The 23,291-nt window shown below is 46.4% G+C and overlaps 3 protein-coding genes across 5 annotated transcripts; 2 read left to right on the forward strand and 1 right to left on the reverse strand.

The window, feature by feature from the left end:
* Positions 1 to 5,045: 5,045 nt before the first annotated feature.
* Positions 5,046 to 6,765, reverse strand: LOC115533702 (ribosyldihydronicotinamide dehydrogenase [quinone]-like). Of its 2 annotated transcripts, none has more exons than XM_030344330.1 (6): positions 6,676 to 6,765; positions 6,257 to 6,424; positions 5,861 to 5,991; positions 5,642 to 5,755; positions 5,461 to 5,562; positions 5,046 to 5,352 (listed from the first exon to the last, which is right to left on the reverse strand). In XM_030344330.1, exons 1-6 carry the CDS (start codon positions 6,677 to 6,679, stop codon positions 5,083 to 5,085), a joined length of 789 nt encoding a protein of 262 aa, XP_030200190.1. In that variant the 5' UTR covers positions 6,680 to 6,765; the 3' UTR covers positions 5,046 to 5,082. The 2 variants fall into 2 exon arrangements, with proteins under 2 accessions (XP_030200190.1, XP_030200189.1); XM_030344329.1 differs by having other exon boundaries at positions 5,046 to 5,382.
* A 2,471-nt stretch (positions 6,766 to 9,236) lies between these two features.
* On the forward strand, positions 9,237 to 10,925 carry LOC115533701 (ribosyldihydronicotinamide dehydrogenase [quinone]). Of its 2 annotated transcripts, none has more exons than XM_030344327.1 (6): positions 9,237 to 9,324; positions 9,704 to 9,871; positions 9,958 to 10,088; positions 10,226 to 10,339; positions 10,419 to 10,520; positions 10,599 to 10,925. In XM_030344327.1, the coding sequence occupies exons 1-6, from the start codon at positions 9,321 to 9,323 to the stop codon at positions 10,896 to 10,898; spliced, it is 819 nt and encodes a 272-aa protein (XP_030200187.1). In that variant the 5' UTR covers positions 9,237 to 9,320; the 3' UTR covers positions 10,899 to 10,925. The 2 variants fall into 2 exon arrangements, with proteins under 2 accessions (XP_030200187.1, XP_030200188.1); XM_030344328.1 differs by having other exon boundaries at positions 9,287 to 9,324; positions 9,707 to 9,871.
* A 1,135-nt stretch (positions 10,926 to 12,060) lies between these two features.
* LOC115533700 (ribosyldihydronicotinamide dehydrogenase [quinone]-like) lies at positions 12,061 to 13,762 on the forward strand. The gene is made up of 6 exons (XM_030344326.1): positions 12,061 to 12,143; positions 12,396 to 12,563; positions 12,827 to 12,957; positions 13,063 to 13,176; positions 13,256 to 13,357; positions 13,436 to 13,762. Exons 1-6 carry the CDS (start codon positions 12,140 to 12,142, stop codon positions 13,733 to 13,735), a joined length of 819 nt encoding a protein of 272 aa, XP_030200186.1. The 5' UTR covers positions 12,061 to 12,139; the 3' UTR covers positions 13,736 to 13,762.
* Positions 13,763 to 23,291: the final 9,529 nt, after the last annotated feature.

Raw genomic sequence — 23,291 nt, forward strand, 5'->3', positions numbered from 1 at the left:
GCATGACCGTGTGTGTGTGTTTGTGCGTGCTTGTGCTTGCGTGTGTGCACCTGCATGCGTGTGTGTGTGTGTGTGTGTGTGTGTGTGTGTGTGTGTGTGTGTGTGTGTGTGTGTGTGTGTGTGTGTGTGTGCGCGTGTGTGTGTGTGTGTGTGTGAGAGTGTTGAAGGCAGAAGAGCATAGCCATGGCAGCCTGTGGAAGCGGTAGCATGAAGCTCACGGTAAGAGACGTCAAACCCACGCACTCGGCGTCCATTACACCCTCACTCAGCCAGACATATTGTGGACGTGACGGCGGACGTTTTGCAAACCAGGTGATCTCCGAGTCCTCCCTTGCGCTGCGTCCGTGCAGGTGTGCGTGTGCGTTTGCCGTGTGTCTCCCGGTCACGTACGCCTGCCGGAGCCCAGGCATTCCAGCCGATGACAGAGCGATCCCTCCACGCCCCGGTGCACGGACACAGGGCGCACTGGAAACCCAAGAGGCGTCCCCGCGTCAGGTGTGAGCGACAGGTGAGCCTAACGAAGACGCATCGCTCGCAGGTGTTGAACGGCCCCGTGGTGTCGGCCAGCAGCTCACAGCCTGGAACCGGCCGGCGCTGTGAGCTGTTGATGTATCGGCCCGGGCGCTTTCTCTTCTGTCACTCATCCCCTCCCTCCCTCCCTCCCTCCCTCCCTCCCTCCCTCCCTCCCTCCCTCCCTCATTCTCCTTCTCCTTCTCCCCCGTGCCTCTCTCCCCCCTCCCTGCCTCTCTCCCCCCATCCCTCTCGTTCTCCCTCTCTCCCTCCCTCTTGTTCTCCCTCCCTCCCTCTCTCCCTCTCCTCTCCCTAGCCCCCCATTGTCTCTCTCCCTCCCTCCCTCCCTCCCCCCTCCCTCCCTCCCTCTCTCCCCCCCTCCCTGTGTCTTTCTTCCTGTGTCTTTCTTACTTATTGAATATGACATTGTATTGACTTTGAGAGCAGTCTCAATCTCTTCCAAATCCATCACAAATTGTAAAAGCAGACATTGTGTATTGTGAAGGCTGGAACACACACATCCAAGCACACACCCAAACACACACACACACACACACACACACATACAAAAATGGACAGACAAACAAACACACACACAAACACACGCTGTAAATAAGCAAAAGAGCAAAGTAATAAATAACTGAGGATCTTGGTCTCCCTGGGGTCCTTTAGACACTCGGTATGAATAAGTGAACGCATCCTGACAGTCGCTTCTGACACAGATCTCCCAGGTTGTCCACTTCAGTTCAGTTCTACCAAACGCTCCCGGCTCTGATCCCGCTAATCCTACCCCGGCCTTCCTGACGTCCCTGACGTCTGCTGTGAAGAATGCTGTCTTTCTCTGCGCCCTTCAGAGACACAAGCTCATGGATAAGCTGGGTGTTCTCTCCTCCGTTGTGCTGTCAAACTGCAGATGAGAAACTGTTCATTGCCAGCACTGGAATGCTCTGCTTTTCTTGGGGGGGGGGGGGGGGGGATAGCCTGCAGTTACAATAACGACAACGCCGTCACCGTGGGTGTTGTGTTACTTAAAGTTCAGACGTCAAACATTCCAGCACACTCCCGTCAAACATCAATCCCCAACACCACCGATAGAGTCAATAATGCAGATGGACAATCCGCGGCATCAGCAGGAGAAGGAACTGTAAGCTACCTTGTGTGGTCGCAGAAGAAGAACAACAGCTGAACATCCTGCTCCTAAACCTGACCTGCCGGTGGATCTAGTGCACAGTGGATCAGGAAGCCATGAGATGGAGGACTCCGCTCTGTTCTGCTTTGGGTTTCTTTACCTCATAGCCCGGGGGTTCTCATTCGCTGCATGCCCCCTGATGCCACACCAGGATTTGATCCCAGACCAGCATCTGGACTGGGATGGGGTGGAGCTGGAGCTACTGGTCTGGGACCACAGCGGGACTGGGATGGAGTGGACCTGGATCTGCTGGTCGGGGACAACTGAAAGGACTGGGATGGATTGGACCTGAGGCTGCTGTCGTGGGACCACAACAGCACTAAGGTTCCCAGTCACATCTGTAATGTCTGCTCTTCCTTATCCTCCTCAGCCCGGAGAAGGATAAGAACTCATTTACGGCCATTACTCAAACAGGGGAAGAAAGAACCCAGGAGCCACTTGGAGGGTTCTGCGTGTTCTCTGAGGTCTTACCAGGAGATAGCTCACAGGCAGAGGGAGAGGTTGAGTAAGCTGGGAGATAGTGTTTGAGGGGGAGGGCAGGAGCCATCAAAGGAGCAATGGATCATAAAAGAGCAGAGAAGAACAAGAACAAGGAAAAGAGGCATCAGTTCTCTGGTGCCCCTGCTTCTTGAGTTCCTCTGCGGGGCTTAGGTGGGGACGGGGGGAAGGTCTGCTTCTCATTACAGCCGGGATCTTGTTTTGAGAGTGTAATGGCTGACTGTAGTCTTAACCTCATCACTCTGGGGCCGCTGTGAAGCCTCCCCCCCCCCCCCCCCCCCTCCACCCCCAGAGCTCTGCTGTCAGACTCCACCTCAGCTCCTCAATATGAAACATCTTCTGCTGTCTGGGGTCCCCGGTCCCCAGGGCCTGGGCGGAGGTTCCCGGGTCTGGCCTTCATCCACTGATGGAAGCGGTAGGGCCCTCGGAGCCACCGCCTCTCCCGGCCACCCGGAGCAGGGAGCAGGCCCTGTTGCCCAAAGCCGGGCCTGCTTCATGAAGCCGGGCCTGCTCAATGAAGCCGGGACTTCTTCATGAAGCCTGTCCAGAGCAAGCCAGGCTCCCAGGCCCGTCTTAATGGCCTGTCTTCCCGGGCCTGCTTCATGAAGCAGAGTCTTCTCCGTGCAGTTGTCCCCTGAAGCTCGGCCATAAAGCATGACGCAAGCCCTTGAAGCCCGGCCTTGGAGCCGGGGTTAAATGCAGCAGACCCCGGCTTTACTCTGCATCACCGGCAGCCCGGCCCGTCAGGGCTGATCCTGTCTGTTTGTGAGGTGCGGCGCAGGATTACGGGGTTGGAGACGGGGGCCATCAAGGCGGCTTCAAGATGGAGGGGTAGGAGCGGTGAGAGGGATGTGTGTGGAGGCGCTTCCCTTCGGTCCGTACCACTGAGCAGGAAGAGACAGCCCGGAGGAACCGGATGAAAGACCTGTCCGACTCCAGGGAGGAGAGGGAGGAAGCAGCGGCTGTTTGTTGTCACACTCGATGCTTGTTTGCGATTATGTCGTCCCAACCGCACTCCAGAAAGCTGTATAGGATGCCATCTTCCTCCACAGCTGTTGGTATTGTTCGTTTAACACAGATTTATACAAACTGCAAACCTCAAAGGTGCCGGCAAGAGTGATTCCAAAACAGCAAAAAAAAAAAGTAAAAATGCAAACTTGGCACGTGCACACACTCACACTCACACAAACACACACTCACACACACACACACACAGCAGCACAGGGTTCTCACATTCGAGGTGACACACCTTATCCCTTCTTGCTTTTCAACAACACATGGATGTAAATCTCTCCATGCACACACACACACGCACACACACACAATCATGTGCAATGTAGCGTGTTGTGTGAGATGATGGTGTCCCTCCGCCTCCCATCATGCATCAGGGCAGCACAGCTGTCAGACTCTCTGCCGTCTACCATGTCATTATCTCAATCGCCGCCTGAACAGCTCTCCAAAAACCTTTTTGTGTGTTTATGTGAGTCTATAATGTGCCAACATTGACATTTCTTATCCAAGGCTCGTAAGTCATTTGTCATGCGTGTGTTTCAATAAAGAGGTTTGGGAAAAGGTTGCGGGGCTCAAAGGTCAGACAGAATGTAGAGGAGATAGCGGAGGGTGCTTCTGGACACTGCGGATGCACTGGTGGAAGCACTCATCACTTATCAGGCCTTCAATCTTCTCTCAGGGTAGAAAACGATTAACCTGCCCTAGAGTGGGTTTAGGATGTCTGGGAAATTGAGCTAACATAGTATTGTGCATAGACATAAACACACCATAATTTGAGTGAGACAATCTGCTTTTCTATGTTGAGGTACAATTGATTTGATATTATGGCCCTTGACATGAAAGTCCAAAGCAAGTTTAATAATCTACACACACCTTGCACCCTTTCTCCTCCATCCAGTCCTCTCCTGTTTCTCCATCTGTCTCAGATTGGCTGACCGGTCGCTAACCCTGTCACATCTGGCACCAACACGTGGTCCCCTTCACTAGTCTGTCACCACACCGGTCAGAGGAAAGGAAAACTACCTCACAGCCGACCTCCTTTATATGCTTCATTACACTTTGTCATTGTTTTTCCCAACAGAAAATGTTATGTTAATCAAGTCATTATCCATGACTGGCATCCAGTCGGCCGACTTTGAGTCAACCTGCACCTCACGTTTATTTTTGACCACGGGACAAAGGGGGCATTTCGAGGGTATGCTTGTTTTGTTGCTGAAACTGAAGCAATAACAGCCTTTCCGCAGACTGGTGTGCCCATGCCTGGGAAGAGAGTGCCCACTTCCTCCCATTGACCCTGCGGAGAATGGCCTTTCCACCAGATAGTGTGGGAGAACTGACATGGACAATGGGGGATTGGGATTCAGGATGGGCCAAAGATCAGAGACTCCAATCTCCCTACACAAATATTATGCAGCCCCAAAGTCGGCAATGAAAATAAGTTACCAATTCAGTCCGATGAGAATAAACAACGATTCCGGTACTAAAGCTGGGCTCCAGCTAGCTGTAGAGGTGGTTGCATTGAAATCAAAGTGGTGTCAGTTGATTCAGCGTTTTGTGAACAGACTGAAGTTTAAAGATATCACAAAGCTGCCATTTTGGAATAGTGAGGTCACAACCTCGAGGCACCACTTCCCCACTGCACCTCTCCATGTGAAATAACACCAATACAGCATCTCTTTGAAACTCTGGAGGCCTTTTGAGTAGTATAGCAGGGTGACCCAAGCAAGAGGTCAACAGCATGGCTTTCTAGGAATACTCACAGCTGCAGATGTAACCCCCCCCCCCCCCCCCCCCAAGCCGTTTTACAGGTTAAATCAGAACACTCTTAAAACAGGAATATGTGAAAGTAATATTATAGTATTTTATTAGACGGTTTAGACACCAGCTCTGATCTGGCTGTTGGGGGGCAGCCTCTTCCCCTGGTGGGTTCCCACCGTCAGCCCGAACTCCTGGCCCTCGTGTTTCTCCTGGACCTCGGGCTTCAGCTGGAAGCCCTCGGCCCCGTCGAAGGAGTCCGACGGGGTGAAGGAGAGCGGGGCCTCCAGCAGCAGACCCTGCAGGCGGGTACGCCAGCCCCCCAGCATGGTGCCCCGAGCCTCAGCCTTCACATGAGAGGGAGCCCAGAAGATCTGGGGAGCCAGGACCTGGAACCCGCAGTAGTGCAGGATTCCATTCTGCAGGTGGAAACCAGGACGTTGATGCAGACAGCTTTTATTTATACATTAGAGTAAGAGTCATTGTTGATGCAGTACCTGTAGTGGCCACAGGGTGACATTCATGTCCCCGTTGATGCCATTGGCACTGAACATGGACTCATTTGAGCCGGTGGTGAAGGACAGCATGGCCTTCTTGTCCTAAACAGCAGAGGAGGGCAGTGAGTTCACCCAAGCCTTGCCAATCCATCTCATGACAAATCTGGACTGCAGCCCTAACCTTGAAGATGCCCTGGCTGTATCTCTTCTCCTGCGTGAAGGCATAGCCTGACGTCAGCACCCGGTCGATCCAGCCCTTCATGATGCCAGGGACTGAGAACCAGTACATGGGGAACTGGGAACAGAAGTAGATCTTACCCAGAAGATATAGCCAAAACATCTGACATGAGGGCTGAGATGAACTGCCACAAAACTCCCAATATTGTGACAACACACACACCTGGAAGATGACAAGGTCTGCCTGAGTGAGTTTGCGCTGCTCCTCCACGATGTCTTCAGACAGCTTGCCCTCCTTCCACGCAAGTTTGGTCTCCTCAGCGTAGCGGAAGTGATCCTGGTTCTTCACCTCTCCTGGAGAGACCCAGAAGAGGAACGTCATGAGCTCGACCACAGAGGTTCACCCCCGGTACCCAAGGTCATGTTTAGCTTTACATTTAGCAGACGCTTATATTAAAAGCGACTTTCAATAAGTACATTTTTAAGAAAAAGAAAGGGCTGGGACGTACAAGACACACAAGTGCGTTAGAGGGGCGTGTGGGTGGTAAGAGGGGGGGGGGGGGGGGAGGCTAGGCATAGGTGAACCCTGAACAAGTGGGGCTGGAAGGTCGTTCCTCACCAACGATGTCTTCAGCAGTGGCCGTGGCCTTGAACTTGAGGGCGTACAGGTCGGACACGTCCACCGTGCAGCCCTGAGTGCCCAGGACCTCCACAGCAGCGTCTTTAGCCGCAGCGTTGAATGACCCGGCGCTCTGATGGGCGTAAACAACCAGCACCTTCTTCGCTGCTAAAAGACAAAGTCCACCACGTACAGAGTATCGTCATTAAAGCATCCAGAGCAGTAGCATGACCCAGAATGCAAACTACACAAGGTACCTAGCTGTAACCTACTGACCCATGAACCAAGAAGCTATATATAAACCCAGAGCACCGATACACCAAAAATAATTATCTCGTCAAACAAAAGAAAAATGTGCATCACTGACACAACAGTAACAACATTGACAGGAACAAACAGCAGTTTCCATAAGGTCTCACCCATTTTTCAACACGTTGTCTACTACAGATGCTGCGCTGACGGCTGAGTAGCTGCTGCAGATGGAAGACCCAGGATGCTGAAGAACACACGGCCCAGGTCTTATAAAGACATCACAGCTGCACCTCAGCCAATCAGTGCAATCAAGCCAATCAGTGTGCTGGCAGTCCTGTGACTCCTCCCCTATTATCGACACTAATTCATGAGCGCGAGCTCACAAAGTTGTTCCAAGATGTTTGAGCGACAAGACGTTCTGAAGAGTGCGCAAAGCTTGATTAACGGGTAACATAAGAAACATTAAATCCTAAATAAACACTGGATTGTGACACACATGTCACAATCCAGCCAAACATAGAAGTAAAACGTATTCCACAGACACACAGTAGTTTCATAGTCTTCTAGACTTCTTATCTTCTGTTTCATCCACTTATCTTCTGTTTCATCCCGTTTATTATAACTCTTAATATATTTTCTTTATAATAATTCCTCAATAGCACCATTCTGCGATTCTAAACTATCTTTCTTAGCTACATTAGCTTTAGCTTAGCTGTCATGAAGAAGCAGGTAAGGGTTCAGGCATTTGGCACACACTACGTCTGGAGGCTTCTGCCCCGTCACACATAAAGAAACGGTCACGGAAATGATGTCCTGAGTCTAATGTAACAGCAGAATTGATAACTGAACTGTTGAAATCTTGATTGTAGACATAGTTTCCAGCTTGCACACTCACATTAGTTCACGTGTGTATGTAACCTACTGTATGTTTGTGTGTGCATGCGTGCGTATGTGTGTGTGTGTGCATGCGTCTGTGAGTAACAAATGTGTGAAAGCCCTAACCCAGGAAGCGTTGTGTGCTTTAATTCAGCGCTGCTGGTGTTTCTAGTCCTGTTCCACTTCAACGTGCTCCCCTCTGTAAGACAAGCGGCCGCGGTCATGCAGCTCTTATAGATGTGGTGTAGAGAGAGGCTCTGACCAAAGGCAGCGGGCATCAAAGGACCACTAGAGCTGGCACACATCTGGGAGCGAAAGTAACTCCTAAGTCTCTCTGACGGGAGGGGGCAAGAGTGTGTCGTGTGTGTGTGTGTGTGTGTGTGTGTGTGTGTGTGTGTGTGTGTGTGTGTGTGTGTGTGTGTGTGTGTGTGTGTGTGTGTGTGTGTGTGTGTGTGTGTGTATATGGTTGTGTATGTGCATGTGTCTCTGTGTGTGGTTGGCTATGTGTGTGTGTGCGTGTGCATCTGTGTGTCTTTGTGCGTGTGTATGGTATGGTGTGTGTGCTTGAGTGTGTGTGTGTCTATGCTTGTGCATTTGTGTGTGTGTGTGTGTGGGGGTGTGTGTGGGTGGGTGGTTGTGTGCGTGTGGTGTATTGGGCACAAACGCATGAAAGCTCCAGCGAGCGAGAGACGTTGCCTTTGCCCAAACGTATGGCTGAGTTGTGACAACCTCTTCCACAGACGCTCCCTGTCTGCTATCCGCTCCGAGTCAGAGCGTTCACAAGTCGCCTGGGTTCCGAGGAGCTCCTGACAGACGCCTGGATTTACAGTGTGCAGGCTTCTTCTTGTGCCGACTGCGGCGCTGACAGAGACCCGGGCTGGCGCTGTGGGCTCCCCCACCTTGCTTTCAGACACAGACTCTGATGCTGCGTCTCTTTGTGGATTCTCTCTGCTTTCGAGCGGGTAGAGGGACGTGTTTTTAGAAGTTGGTATCCACTTGGTAAAGCTTTAAGTTCTGCTGTTTTCGATTTGCTTAAGTTCCAAGGACTGGTCGTATCAACTACCCCAAAATAACTACATGAATGGCCACAAACTGCTAAAAACGTTGCCTACTCCTGGCTCTTGATGGAACGACATCGCTGTAGCTCAGACAGGCCCTTTTGAAGCCATGTGTTAGAGAGATGTGCATATCTTCTGGGCAGTAGAGCCACAAGGAAAACCAACAGACCAGGCTCTACTGGACTCGAGAGCTGACATTTAATAGGGGTGATTAACGGGCTCTTTGCTGCACACACCGGTGTCCATGTGGGTAAAGTCATCTTCAGTAGAAAGGTTACCGTTAGCCCGTCACAGCAAGGGGCACATGGCCGAGCATAGTTAGGGCTGGGTCGATGTATGCCTGTCTCCATGGTAACGATGTTGTCAGGGTGACGCTTGACCGCTTTTGAAGTAGGAGCCATTAATGTTCCGCACACAATTTTTCATCTGAGAACAAACTCCACTGAAGGTTATTTATTGTACAATATGGAGCTGCTTGTGCTTAAAGTTCACCTTCACCATTGAACCGGTTTATGCATTGCGGAAGCTACAGAGTCGAAAGGTTGGCTGGTCCGAAGATACTGCTTGACATAAAAGCATGTTCATTTATCACAGAGGCAGTAGAGTGTTGCCAACAATTGCACCAGCTATACAGTGTATATATATATATATATATATATATATATATATATATATATATATATATATATATATATATATATATATATATAAAGCCAGGAAGCCTAATCATTGAAGGCACAAATCAGGCTCATTGATTGGCCAGCCTGATTGCTGGTTGATGACAGCTGAGTGAGATAGTTTCTAAGACATAAAATGGCGGCTTGGAGGTTCTGTTGTCCTCTATCCACACAGGTCTTCACCACAAGGTTTTCAGGAAAATGGGTCAGTAGGGTACTGCTAGGTAGCGTGTCTCTGTAGTTTGTTTTTGGGTCATGCTAGGATCTGTGGGTTCTTTAATCGTGGATAATTTGTATGAATGATATTCTGCCACTTAATGTAAACACTTAATGTAAGTTTTACGTCCTGGCACTTAGAAATAGTACGTAGAATTGTGTCACATCTTATCCTAGCTAGCTCTGTTGTATACGGGCAATGTGTTTACTGAGTGATTTGTTAGTGCTTAGTACTTGGTTCTACAAACATCCTTACTGTACTGACAGCATTATGTTTCTCTTTTGTCTGACAAATGTACTTATGGTAAGTCTCTTTCGACAAAAGCATCTGCTAAATGTGTGATCAACCATTTAATTCTGTCTTTTAGCAGCAAAGAAGGTGCTTGTTGTTTACGCCCATCAGAGCTCCGGGTCGTTCAACGCTGCGGCCAAGGATGCTGCTGTCGAGGTCCTTTGCGCTCAGGGCTGCACGGTGGACGTGTCTGACCTGTACGCCCTCAAGTTCAAGGCCACGGCCACTGCTGAAGACATCGTTGGTGAGATAATAAACATGATTGCATGGTTAAAGAGCAGAATGTTTTTGTGGGTGAGCCGAATCGTCTTGACTCTCTCGGCCCTCCAGGAGAGGTGAAGAACCAGGATCACTTCAGCTACGCTGAGGAGACCAAACTTGCGTGGGAGGAGGGCAAGCTGTCTAAAGACATCATGGAGGAGCAGCGGAAACTCACCCAGGCCGACCTCGTCATCTTCCAGGTGCCTCTTTTCAGTCCTTCTTGTGACTACAGTTTCCTGCAAGCTTTTGCCTTCTGGGCAAAATATTGTCCATATATCAGCCTCAATGTCAGAAGTAGTGGGTTTATCTTCTGTGTAACGGCTGGTATTGTTCCCAGTTTCCCATGTACTGGTTCTCAGTCCCTGGCATCATGAAGGGCTGGATCGACCGGGTGCTGACGTCAGGCTATGCCTTCACGCAGGAGAAGAGATACAGCCAGGGCATCTTCAAGGTTAGGGCTGCAGTCCAGATTTGTCATGAGATGGATTGGCAAGGCTTGGGTGAACTCACTGCCCTCCTCTGCTGTTTAGGACAAGAAGGCCATGCTGTCCTTCACCACCGGCTCCAATGAGTCCATGTTCAGTGCCAATGGCATCAACGGGGACATGAATGTCACCCTGTGGCCACTACAGGTACTGCATCAACAATGACTCTTACTCTAATGTATAAATAAAAGCTGTCTGCATCAACGTCCCGGTTTTCACCTGCAGAATGGAATCCTGCACTACTGCGGGTTCCAGGTCCTGGCTCCCCAGATCTTCTGGGCTCCCTTTCATGTGAAGGCTGAGGCTCGGGGCACCATGCTGGCGGGCTGGCGTACCCGCCTGCAGGGTCTGCTGCTGGAGGCCCCGCTCTCCTTCACCCCGTCCGACTCCTTCGACGGGGCCAAGGGCTTCCAGCTGAAGCCCGAGGTCCAGGAGAAACACGAGGGCCAGGAGTTCGGGCTGACGGTGGGAACCCACCAGGGGAAGAGGCTGCCCCCCAACAGCCAGATCAGAGCTGGTGTCTAAACCGTCTAATAAAACTCTAGACTCAAACCTGTTTCCTTTGTGTGTCCCAGCAGTCTGTAAAGGGAGTTGTGAGGGTCGCTGCGTTTGACCCTCATGCCGTTGCCGTGTTTGTAGCCTCAGCCAAGCCGCTAGCTGTGGTGTGGATACTGCTCATGTAATCTGTTATTTTAATGCATAAATATTCAGTGCTTAGAATTCAATGGCTTCTTATTTTCAAAATGCGATGGCACAGATTTACTTCCATACACTTCTCCTTCGTCATGCATAACTTATCATACCTCTCTCGTTGGTTACATAAATCTTACCATGGACACTCCCAGAAACCCTCAATTTCAGCCAGCCAGACGATTCATGTCGGTTAATTTATGAATTGAATTCTGAACGTGTGCCAGCTCTATTGGTCCTTTGATGCCCGCTGCCTTTGGCCAGGGCCTCTCTCTACACCACATCTATAAGAGCTGCATGACCGCGGCCCCTTGTCTTACAGAGGGGAGCACGTTGAAGTGGAACAGGACCAGAAACACCAGCAACGCTGACTAAAAGCGCACAACGCTTCCTGGGTTAGGGCTTTCACACTTATTACGCACGCACACACACACGCATACACACAAACATGTGAACTCATGTGAGTGTGCAAGCTGGAAACTATAGCAACAATCAAGATCTCAACAGTTATCAATTCTGCTGTTACATTAGTCTCAGGACATTTCAAATGTTCCAAATGCCTGAAACCTTACATGCTTCTTCATGACAGCTAAGCTAAAGCTAATGTAGCTAAGAGTTTAGAATCGCAGAATGGTGCTAATGAGGAATTGTAAAGAAAATCTATTAGTTATAAAAGGGATGAATCAAGATAAGAAGTCTAGAAGACTATGAAACTACTGTCTGTGGAATAAATTTACTTTTATGTTTGGCTGGATTGTGACATGTGTTTATTTAGGATTTAATGTTTATGTTACCCGTTAATCAAGCTTTACGCATACTCTTCAGAAGGTCTTGTCGCTCAAACATCTTGGAACAACATTTGTGAGCTCGCGCTCATGAATTAGTGTCGATAATAGGGGAGGAGTCAGAGGACAACTGCCAGCACACTGATTGGCTTGATTGCACTGATTGGTTGAGGTGCAGCTGTGATGTCTTTATAAGACCTGGTCCGTGTGTTCTTCAGCATCCTGGGTCTTCCATCTGCAGCAGCTACGCAGCCGTCAGCGCAGCATCTTTAGTAGACAACGTGTTGAAAAATGGGTGATACCTTATGGAAACTGCTGTTTGTTCCTGTCAATGTTGTTACTGTTGTGTCAGTGATGCACATTTTTCTTTTGTTTGACGAGATAATTATTTTTGGTGTATCGGTGCTCTGGGTTTATATATAGCTTCTTGGTTCATGGGTCAGCAGGTTACAGCTAGGTACCTTGTGTAGTTTGTATTCTGGGTCATGCTACTGCTCTGGATGCTTTAATCACCGATACTCTGTATGTGGTGGACTTTGTCTTTTAGCAGCGAAGAAGGTGCTGGTTGTTTACGCCCATCAGAGCGCCGGGTCATTCAACGCTGCGGCTAAAGACGCTGCTGTGGAGGTCCTGGGCGCTCAGGGCTGCACGGTGGACGTGTCCGACCTGTACGCCCTCAAGTTCAAGGCCACGGCCACTGCTGAAGACATCGTTGGTGAGGAACAACCTTCAAGCCCCACTTGTTCAGGGTTCACCTATGCCTAGCCTCGCCCCCCCCCCCCTCTTACCACCCACACGCCCCTCTAACGCACTTGTGTGTCTTGTACGTCCCAGCCCTTTCTTTTTCTTAAAAATGTACTTATTGAAAGTCGCTTTTAATATAAGCGTCTGCTAAATGTAAAGCTAAACATGACCTTGGGTACCGGGGGTGAACCTCTGTGGTCGAGCTCATGACGTTCCTCTTCTGGGTCTCTCCAGGAGAGGTGAAGAACCAGGATCACTTCCGCTACGCTGAGGAGACCAAACTTGCGTGGGAGGAGGGCAAGCTGTCTGAAGACATCGTGGAGGAGCAGCGCAAACTCACCCAGGCAGACCTTGTCATCTTCCAGGTGTGTGTGTTGTCACAATATTGGGAGTTTTGTGGCAGTTCATCTCAGCCCTCATGTCAGATGTTTTGGCTTTATCTTCTGGGTAACATCTGCTTCTGTTCCCAGTTTCCCATGTACTGGTTCTCAGTCCCTGGCATCATGAAGGGCTGGATCGACCGGGTGCTGACGTCAGGCTATGCCTTCACGCAGGAGAAGAGATACAGCCAGGGCATCTTCAAGGTGAGGGCTGCAGTCCAGATTTGTCATGAGATGGATTGGCAAGGCTTGGATGAACTCACTGCTCTCCTCTCTTGTTTAGGACAAGAAGGCCATGCTGTCCTTCACCACCGGCTCTAATGAGTCCATGTTCAGTGCCAATGGCATCAATGGTGACATGAATGTCACCCTGTGGCCACTACAGGTACTGCATCAACAATGACTCTTACTCTAATGTATAAATAAAAGCTGTCTGCATCAACGTCCCGGTTTCCACCTGCAGAATGGAATCCTGCACTACTGCGGGTTCCAGGTCCTGGCTCCCCAGATCTTCTGGGCTCCGTCTCATGTGAAGGCTGAGGCTCGGGGCACCATGCTGGGGGGCTGGCGTACCCGCCTGCAGGGTCTGCTGCTGGAGGCCCCGCTCTCCTTCACCCCGTCGGACTCCTTCGACGGGGCCAAGGGCTTCCAGCTGAAGCCCGAGGTCCAGGAGAAACACGAGGGCCAGGAGTTCGGGCTGACGGTGGGAACCCACCAGGGGAAGAGGCTGCCCCCCAACAGCCAGATCAGAGCTGGTGTCTAAACTGTCAAATAAAACTCTAGACTCAAACCTGTTTCCTTTGTGTGTCCCAGCAGTCTGTAAAGGGAGTTGTGAGGGTCGCTGCGTTTGACCCTCATGCCGTTGCTGTGTTTGTAGCCTCAGCCAAGCCACTAGCTGTGGTGTGGATACTGCTCATGAGGCTTCAAGACTTTTTAAACGCGAGACACAAAGTGCTGCTGGTGACGCAGTTCTTAATATAAAAGATATCTACAATTGTAGATATCTCTAATCAAAATTCCTTTCAAGATATCTATAACTTGATATTAGATACACACACATATGTGCACAACCATACACACGTGCACACACACACACACACACACACAGGCGCACACACGCCCGGTTGCCCCTCCCGTCAGAGGGACTTAGGAGTTACTTTCGCTCCCAGATGTGTGCCAGCTCTAGTGGTCCTTTGATGCCCGCTGCCTTTGGTCAGAGCCTCTCTACACCACATCTATAAGAGCTGCATGACCGCCGCCGCTTGTCTTACAGAGGGGAGCACGTTGAAGTGGAACAGGACTAGAAACACCAGCAGCGCTGACTTAAAGCACACGACCCCATCTGATTTACGTAGCTTCCTGGGATCAGGGCTTTCACGCATTTATTACGCTAGCACACGCAATGATGCACGCACACGCTTGAACTAATGTGAGTCTGCAAGCTAGAGACTATCTACAATTCAAATCAGAGTTCAGTCATGAATTCCCCTGTTACATTGGACTGAGAACTTTATTTCCGTGACCGTTTCTAATGTGTGTGGTGCTGCGGGATGCTCCAGGCGTTGTGTGTTTGACTCCCCAAAGGTTGGGGGCTCAACTCCCAATGTCTGCAGTCAATCATTAGGCATCCTTGAGCAAAATGCCAGAACTACTACCTGCTTCTTCATGACTTGTAGCTAAGAAAGAAAGTTTAGAATCACACAATGGCTATATTGAGGAACTTATAAAGAAAATCTAGTAAGAGTTACAATAAAAGGGAGTTTCAAGAAGACCAGTGGATAAAACAGAAGATTTGAAGTCCAGATGACTATTAACCTACTGTGTGTCTGTGGAATACATTTACTTGTAGGATTTGTTGGATTGTTACACGTGTGTTTATGCATGATTTCATCTTTCTTATGTTACCCGTTAATCAAGCTTTGTGCTCTTCAGAAGGTCATGTCACTCTAACATCTTGTAACAACTTTGTGAGCTCCCGCTCATCAACTACAATGAGTGGCTCTTATTACAGCTGAAACTTTAAAAAAAACAAAAACTTATTGGGCAAAAGTTCTTATTTCAGTAATTCAACTTAAAGGTGAAACTATATTATAGCCTCATTGCATACAAAGTGAAATATTTCAAGCCTTTATCTGTTATTATCATTATGAAATGACAAAAGGGAGAGCTTCACAAGGAGTGGACTGAGGCTGGAGCTACTGCATCAAGAGCCACCTAATGGCTAATCCATCCACCTAATCCATTGCCAAGAAAAATATGTAAGACATTAGACTGAACAATGAAGAAGAGCTGAAGGCCGCTATTGAAGCATCCTTGTCTTCCATAACACCTCAGCAGTGCCACAGGCTATGGCAAGCCGAATTGTCATTTATTAACTAAGTTTGACTATCCGGAATTTACATTGTAGATATCAACAACTTCATTCAAGATATCTGTAATGTAGTTGTGACTAGTCGAAACGACAGTTAGAGATATCTGTAATGTAGTTTTGACTAGTCGAAACGACTGTTAGAGATATCTGTAATTCAGTTTTGACTAGGCGAAACTGAATTACAGATATCTGCAATGACTTCACGGAAAACGACATTCAACTCGTCACACATCTTAAATGACAATTGCAGATATCTGTAATTCAGTTTCGCCTAGGCAGAATGAAAGTTAAAGATATCTCAAACGTCATTTGAGTGTTGGGCATTACGTTTTAGATATCCAGAAATACGTAATTTCCCCTTGCCGCCGTAATCAAAGCAGATATGGCAAGCCGAATTGTCATTTATTAACTCAGTTTGAATATCCAGAATTTACATTGCAGATATCTGCAATACAGTTTCGCCTAGTCAAAACTAACATTTCGGATATCCGCAACTACATTCCTCCTATCCGCATTTGTCATTTCAGATATCCACAAAGACATTCCTCCTAGGCGAAGTGACGTCATTTTCGCCATTCATGTCTATGGGGTTTCTCATTGCGGATATCTACAATTCAGTTGCGGATATCCACTTTGTGAATTACGGATATCTGCAACTGAATTGTAGATATCTGTAATTCCAGTTTGAGATATCTACAATTTGATTCTGACTAGTCATAATTCCAGTTCAAGATATCTTTAATTCACCTCAATTCAAGATATCTACATGTCCCTTTTCAGATATCTTAAATTAAGTTTTGACTAGGCGAAATGAAGTTGTAGATATCTCTAACTGGAGTTACGACTAGTCAAAATGACGTTGTAGATATCTCTAACTGGAGTTACGACTAGGCGAAATGACGTTGTAGATATCTAATATCAAGTTATAGATATCTTGAAAGGAATTTTGATTAGAGATATCTACAATTGTAGATATCTTTAACTTTCATTCTGCCTGGGCGAAACTGAATTAAAGATATCTTGAATTCGAGTTTTGACTAGGCTAAATGACGTTTCAGATATCTCTAATGACGTTTCAGATATCTGTAATGACGTTTCAGATATCTGTAATGACAAATTATAGGACCGTTTACTTTAGGCGGGAGCGGAGCAGCTCTCTCTCCACACATCCCCTGTGTGTGGGCTTGTTGAATTTCATGGCATTTTCTCGTGATCTTTTCGATCACAGCCAACGCCATGACTGCTCCTTTCTTATTCCATTCGGAAATGAACCCACTTCTTCTTTGATTATGGCGGCAAGGGGAAATGACGTATTTCTGGATATCTAAAACGTAATGCCCAACACTCAAATGACGTTTGAGATATCTTTAACTTTCATTCTGCCTAGGCAAAACTGAATTACAGATATCTGCAATTGTCATTTAAGATGTGTGACGAGTTGAATGTCGTTTTCCGTGAAGTCATTGCAGATATCTGTAATTCAGTTTCGCCTAGTCAAAACTGAATTACAGATATCTCTAACTATCGTTTCGACTAGTCAAAACTACGTCACAGATATCTCTAACTGTCGTTTCGACTAGTCACAACTACGTAACAGATATCTTGAATGAAGTTGTTGATATCTACAATGTAAATTCCGGATAGTCAAACTTAGTTAATAAATGTCAATTCGGCTTGCCATAAGCAGAAGTAGGTTCATTTCCGAATGGAATAAGAAAGGAGCAGTCATGGCGTTGGCTGTGATCGAAAAGATCACGAGAAAATATGGAGCGATGTAATCAGTGAATTGTGTGAATGATGATTGAACGAGGAGCTGCTCCGCTCCCGCTTAAAGTAAACGGTCCTATAATTTGTCATTACAGATATCTGAAACGTCATTACAGATATCTGAAACGTCATTTCGCCTAGTCAAAACTCGACTTCAAGATATCGAGAATTCAGTTTCGCCTAGGCAGAATGAAAGTTAAAGATATCTACAATTGTAGATATCTCTAATCAAAATTCCTTTCAAGATATCTATAACTTGATAATAGATATCTACAACGTCATTTTGACTAGTCGTAACTCCAGTTAGAGATATCTACAACGTCATTTTGACTAGTCGTAACTCCAGTTAGAGATATCTACAACTTCATTTCGCCTAGTCAAAACTTAATTTAAGATATCTGAAAAGGGACATGTAGATATCTTGAATTGAGGTGAATTAAAGATATCTTGAACTGGAATTATGACTAGTCAGAATCAAATTGTAGATATCTCAAACTGGAATTACAGATATCTACAATTCAGTTGCAGATATCCGTAATTCACAAAGTGGATATCCGCAACTGAATTGTAGATATCCGCAATGAGAAACCCCATAGACATGAATGGCGAAAATGACGTAATTTCGCCTAGGAGGAATGTCTTTGTGGATATCTGAAATGACAATTGCGGATAGGAGGAATGTAGTTGCGGATATCCGAAATGTTAGTTTTGACTAGGCGAAACTGAATTGCATATATCTGCAATGTAAATTCCGGATAGTCAAACTTAGTTAATAAATGACAATTCGGCTTGCCATACACGGGCTGATAGCATCCATACCAGCCGCATTGAGGCATTCATGCAAAATTGGCCCAAAGCAAGTACTGAGTACTTTTCAGAGGGCAGATATTGTTGCGTTTGAAATCCTTTTTGTATTGATTTCATGTAATATTCTTATTTTCTGAGACATTGAATTTGTGGTTCTCATAAACTGTACGTGATAATCATCAAAATTATAACAAAAGCTTGAAATATCTCACTTTCCATGTCATAAGTCGACATAATATAATAGTTTCAGCTTTTAAGATGAATTACTGAAATAAATTTGCATGATGTTCAAATTAAGTTTTACCTGTAGCCTATATATAAAAATATATATATAATTTAGCTATAGGCCTATATACACATATATTGAAACACAACATAGCATTTTATCATAGCAACATAGCACGTTATTAGCATGTTGACATGCTAACATTTTTGATAGATTATAGCCTACAGACACACAATTTAGCCAAAAGCGTTCCTATCGTTTAGGCCTATGCTATTGCCCAAAGGAACCAACTGCCACAATGTTGGCATTGTGTTCCTTGGCTTCACATAGAAACGTGTGGATAAGGATACTACTACGTGTATTTCGGTATAGCCTTTGTAATGCTGGGATTCTTGGGGGTTATTTCTGCAGTGAATTATGGTTTAAGAGGGGATCATGTGCGCAGTGTCGGACTTAGAGTTATGTTTTCATGATTTGTGATCTATTGGGCAACGTGATCTGTTTTTGGAAAATGTATCCCAGCCTCCCAGCCCAGGTGTGTGTTTTCTTTACGTATTTTTCTGCTTTATGTAGCTGATGGTATGTGGCGTGTTTCCCTCAAGGTATTTGCGGTGATGGATGTTCGGCTTTTTGAGAAAACTATTTGTATAGGGAGGTTCAAGGCAATTCATATCCAGGACCCAAGTAACTTGGTAATTGTATACTCTGTTTGGAAATGATAGAGGCAACGGCACCACCGTGCGGCCAAATGAGAAAGTACGTTTACACGGGAGAGTACGAGAGCAGGTATATTCACGGGCGAAAATGTTTAAAAGTATTCATCTTTAACTGTCATTAAATACGTTGTAGATTAAATATGATCTTTATCGTCATTGAATCTTTTCACTTGATGGCAAACCAGTCATCGTCTTACTTTAAATACGTATCTTCATAATGCATATCTGCATAGGCTATATATAGCCTATATATATATATAGGCCTATTAAACGCATTTGTAAATATGTGTACAATTTGCATACGTTAATCTTCACGGTAAAAAAACTAGACATCCAGGTAGAAAATACAATATTTCAGAACATGTCAAACATGAATCCATCACTAGATGGCGACAAATCATCAGCTCTACTCCGACAGTTTGAGATTCATTGGTTGTTTTTAGATTGTTTTTTATAAATCCCAAAGTTTACGATTATCTGTTCGGGTTAGTCTAAAATGAATTAACAGTATCCAAATAGTTCGTGTTTAATTGTTGCTGAGAATATCCTAGACTAGAGCCTTTTAACCCCCAGTTGGAAGTGGTTCCTGATGGGTGTAATAACCAGGGAACTTTGGTTTGAGTTAGAGATTCATCAACTAGTCTCATGCCGTTACTGTCCTACTACAATACAAAATTGAATTTTATCAAACGTTTAGATGGTAAAATTATACATTTTCAACGTTTTACAATAGTACAGTTGTGTTTATAGGCCTACTAACTTTGAAGCTAAGGAAAAATGATAGGATTCTGAATAAATTATCCAGATAACGAAGCCTTTTTCTTTCCTTGGAGGTAATTCGCTTCGCCGCTGAGATTTCCCTGTGGTGTGAGATCCCATCCAGATTCTATCTCTCCCGGAATATTTAATTTCACGCTTTTTATCCAAACCACCTCCAACCCGCAGCTGCTGTCCGGGTGGAACCGGGGTTATATTAAGTCTGTTCCTACTGTCTGCTCCCACAATGTTAGATAGAAACACCAGCATTAAGGTGCTTTAGCCTGACGGCGAATTTAGGGCGGTCTTCTTGAAGTAAATAAGTAAATCTCCCGGAGATTCCCCGTGAGGTTCCGAGATGTGAGGTTATCCAAGTAACCCATCTACCTGTCCTTCCAGGCTCCTCCCAGCCAATCACACGTCTCGCTGACTGTTTGTTGTTTCACTCCATCAGGTTTTGTTTTTTTCTTTCTTCCACGCTTGTTTTTCAATTATTGCACGGCTGGGGAATATTTAAGTTTATGCAAAAATTACGCAGGCAAGATTTAATTTAAGTGCCAACTGTTTTCCTGTAGATTGATGCCTAACGTGATCATAGTTGTCAGCTTTAACTGACGACTTGAGAGCTAATTTAGCTCCTGTCCTGCACTCTGCGTTCATCACACTGGTGGAATAAGAACGCGTTTTCCTGCTCTGAAATGGATCATGCATGCCTTGTTCAGTCTCTGTCATGGGGTTGGCACGCATTCACACACACACACACACACACACACACACACACACACACACACACACACACACACACACACACACACACACACACACACACACACACAGACACACACACACACACACACACACACACACACACACACACACACACACACACACACACACACACACACACACACACGTCAATTACTAAGAAAAGACAAAGCAACCATCTTGAATTTGAGTACATGGTTATATATTGTTCAGATACACAAGGAATATTCAGAGATGAAATCCTCTACAGGAGGTGGGTCCATGTTGTAATCCTCGTCACGTGATACCTTTCTTCCCTCGTCCCCAATGCAAACTCACTTCCTGTTTCCAATGCAGACTTACTTCCTGTCCGTCTGTCATTTCTACAAAAAGGAGACACCTTTGTGACGTAATATCTCCCTTTACGCTGGGCTTGTGTCCGCGGTTACGGGTCAAACAGGAAGTCACGTCTCTGTCGTCCTGGTGAGAGGTATAGAGCGACGAAGATGACTGCCGCACCCTCACCCTCGTCTTCACGGTTTCCCCCTCCTCCTCCGCCGCGTCGCCATGGTTACCGGGCTGATCGATTGGTTGTCATCTGACTCCGGCTCAGCGGAAACAAAAGATGACAGCAGATGGACGGGCACCATGGCGATGGGAGGGAGGGGGGATTGGGGGTCACAGTGTGGGTGGGGGCGGGGGTGGGGGGGGGACAGGACAGTGGGAGCTAAAGATTTATTTTGATAAGGCGTTTCTCTGACATGTGTATGTGACGCTGTTGTGCGGTTTGTTAGTAGAGAGACAGGAGATGTCAAACCAGCAATGTTGAGGTTTTTGCCTTCGTGCAATTTGGTAGAAATAGTAGAAGACAGAAGATTCCGTTGAGTTTCTGTGTCCTCCCTTCTGCGGCTGTATTTTCTGCGTGTAGCTCACACAAAGGGTGGAGCACAAACCTCGGGGTTCATGAGATCGAGTTAACATCTCTACACACCGGAATAAACTCGCACACACTGAACAGACAAACAAACAAAAAAACAAACACATACATACATACATACATACATACATACATACATACATACATACATACGTACGTACGTACGTATGTATGTATGTATGTATGTATGTATGTATGTATGTATGTATGTATATCTATGTATGTATACATACATAGAAACACGCACACACACACACATACAGTTATATCATGTTATATCAATTATATTACATCAATGCAGAATATCATGTTAAGGTCAGAGCGGCAGTCTGCAGACACACTCGAGTGAGATGGTGTTGGACAGAGAGAGGGCCAGGAGAGAAGGTGGTGGAGAGAAGATCTTCTCCAGGAGAGACGGTCTGGTCTAGGAGAGACGGTCTGGTCTAGGAGAGAAGGTCTGGTCATAGGAGAGACGGTTGTGGAGAGAAGGTGGTGGGGAGAGGTGGGGTGGGAGAGAGGGAGGTGGAGCACAGTGTTCAAAAGAGAGAGAGTTTTCACACCTGATACGACTCATCGTACAAAGTCACTACCACAACTCATCCAACCACAATACATCTTCAGGTCCATGCTGTCAGAAGGGCTCCCTATTGATTACGTGATTAGCAGATTAAGATGTTCATAAGAAAGCCAATATGTCATCCGGTTTAAAGGGGGACAGTAAATCAATAAGATTGATTCACCCCCACCAGGATAAGTATTTGATTTTGGAGATAACAGCGGCTTCTCAAGAGCTGCTTTTCATAATCACGCAGCACAATGTTAACGGTTTCAAAATGTATGTTTTTCTATAAATATCATAGTTGTGTCGCTCTTAAATAAAATGAAATTCAAACTTGCATTGTTCAACTCCCAGCTGGGATTCTGTCCGGATACATTTGTGTCAGACTGTCCAGCCCTGGCTCCATATCTGTAGACTCAGAGCATATCTACTGTACTGTACTGTACTGTACTGTACTGTACTGTACTGTACTGTACTGTACTGTACATATCAGCTGAACATATCGTGAGCCCCCACACTCTCCCCTCCTCCTCTGTTCTTACTAACTATCCCCATGACACTTCTGCCCTCTCAGGGGAATCTCTCTCACACACACACACACACACACACACACACACACACACACACACACACACACACACACACACACACACACACACACACACACACACACACACACACACACACACACACACACACACACACACACACACACGCCATATGTCACTTCCTCTGCCCCCAGTGTCTGACGGTGTTAAGGGGTGACATAATGGATGGCGTCTGGATGACAGCTACTCAGTCTGTCTTTGCGTTGCTGCTACATGAGAAAACAAAATATTTGCCAGGGTAAAAAAACATCAGGGACTTCCAATATTTACGAGCAGTAGTTGCAAACTTTCTCATCAAGGGTAGGGCAAGTCATTTAAATTGTATTCTCCTTAACTGTATAAAGCACAGTTTGGATACAACCCAAGGTCCTACAATTCTGTCTCATTCGGCCCTTTAATTCCATTTCAAGACCTAAAAACCTTAACTACAGGTTTTCAAATTTATGTACAGGTTAACCTACAGGTTAATATGATGGGATAAACTACAGGTTATAAAGGATATACTACAGTTTGTCTATCAAAACGAATCTAACAAACCAACCCTTATAACCAAACCCTTCTAGGAACCCCTAAACCAGTACCAAGACAAGCTAGTGAATCTCCAGTGATTTATGGGGTGACAAAACCAAATCTAATCACAGCAAATGTAGATCGAGAGGTCACTTGTTGGGCAGTGGCTGTTGTGTCAGGAATACTTTCGTGGAACTGAGATCAGAAAAGTACACGGAGTGGTTATCCATTAACTTTTGTTTTAAGGTGAACATGTGACGGAACCTTCAACGGCATATCTGCTGGGGGTAAAAAGTAAAAGAGATAAAAAGGCTTGGA

This window comes from Gadus morhua, chromosome 20 (assembly GCF_902167405.1).
Source record: "Gadus morhua chromosome 20, gadMor3.0, whole genome shotgun sequence".
Lineage (NCBI taxonomy): Eukaryota > Metazoa > Chordata > Actinopteri > Gadiformes > Gadidae > Gadus > Gadus morhua.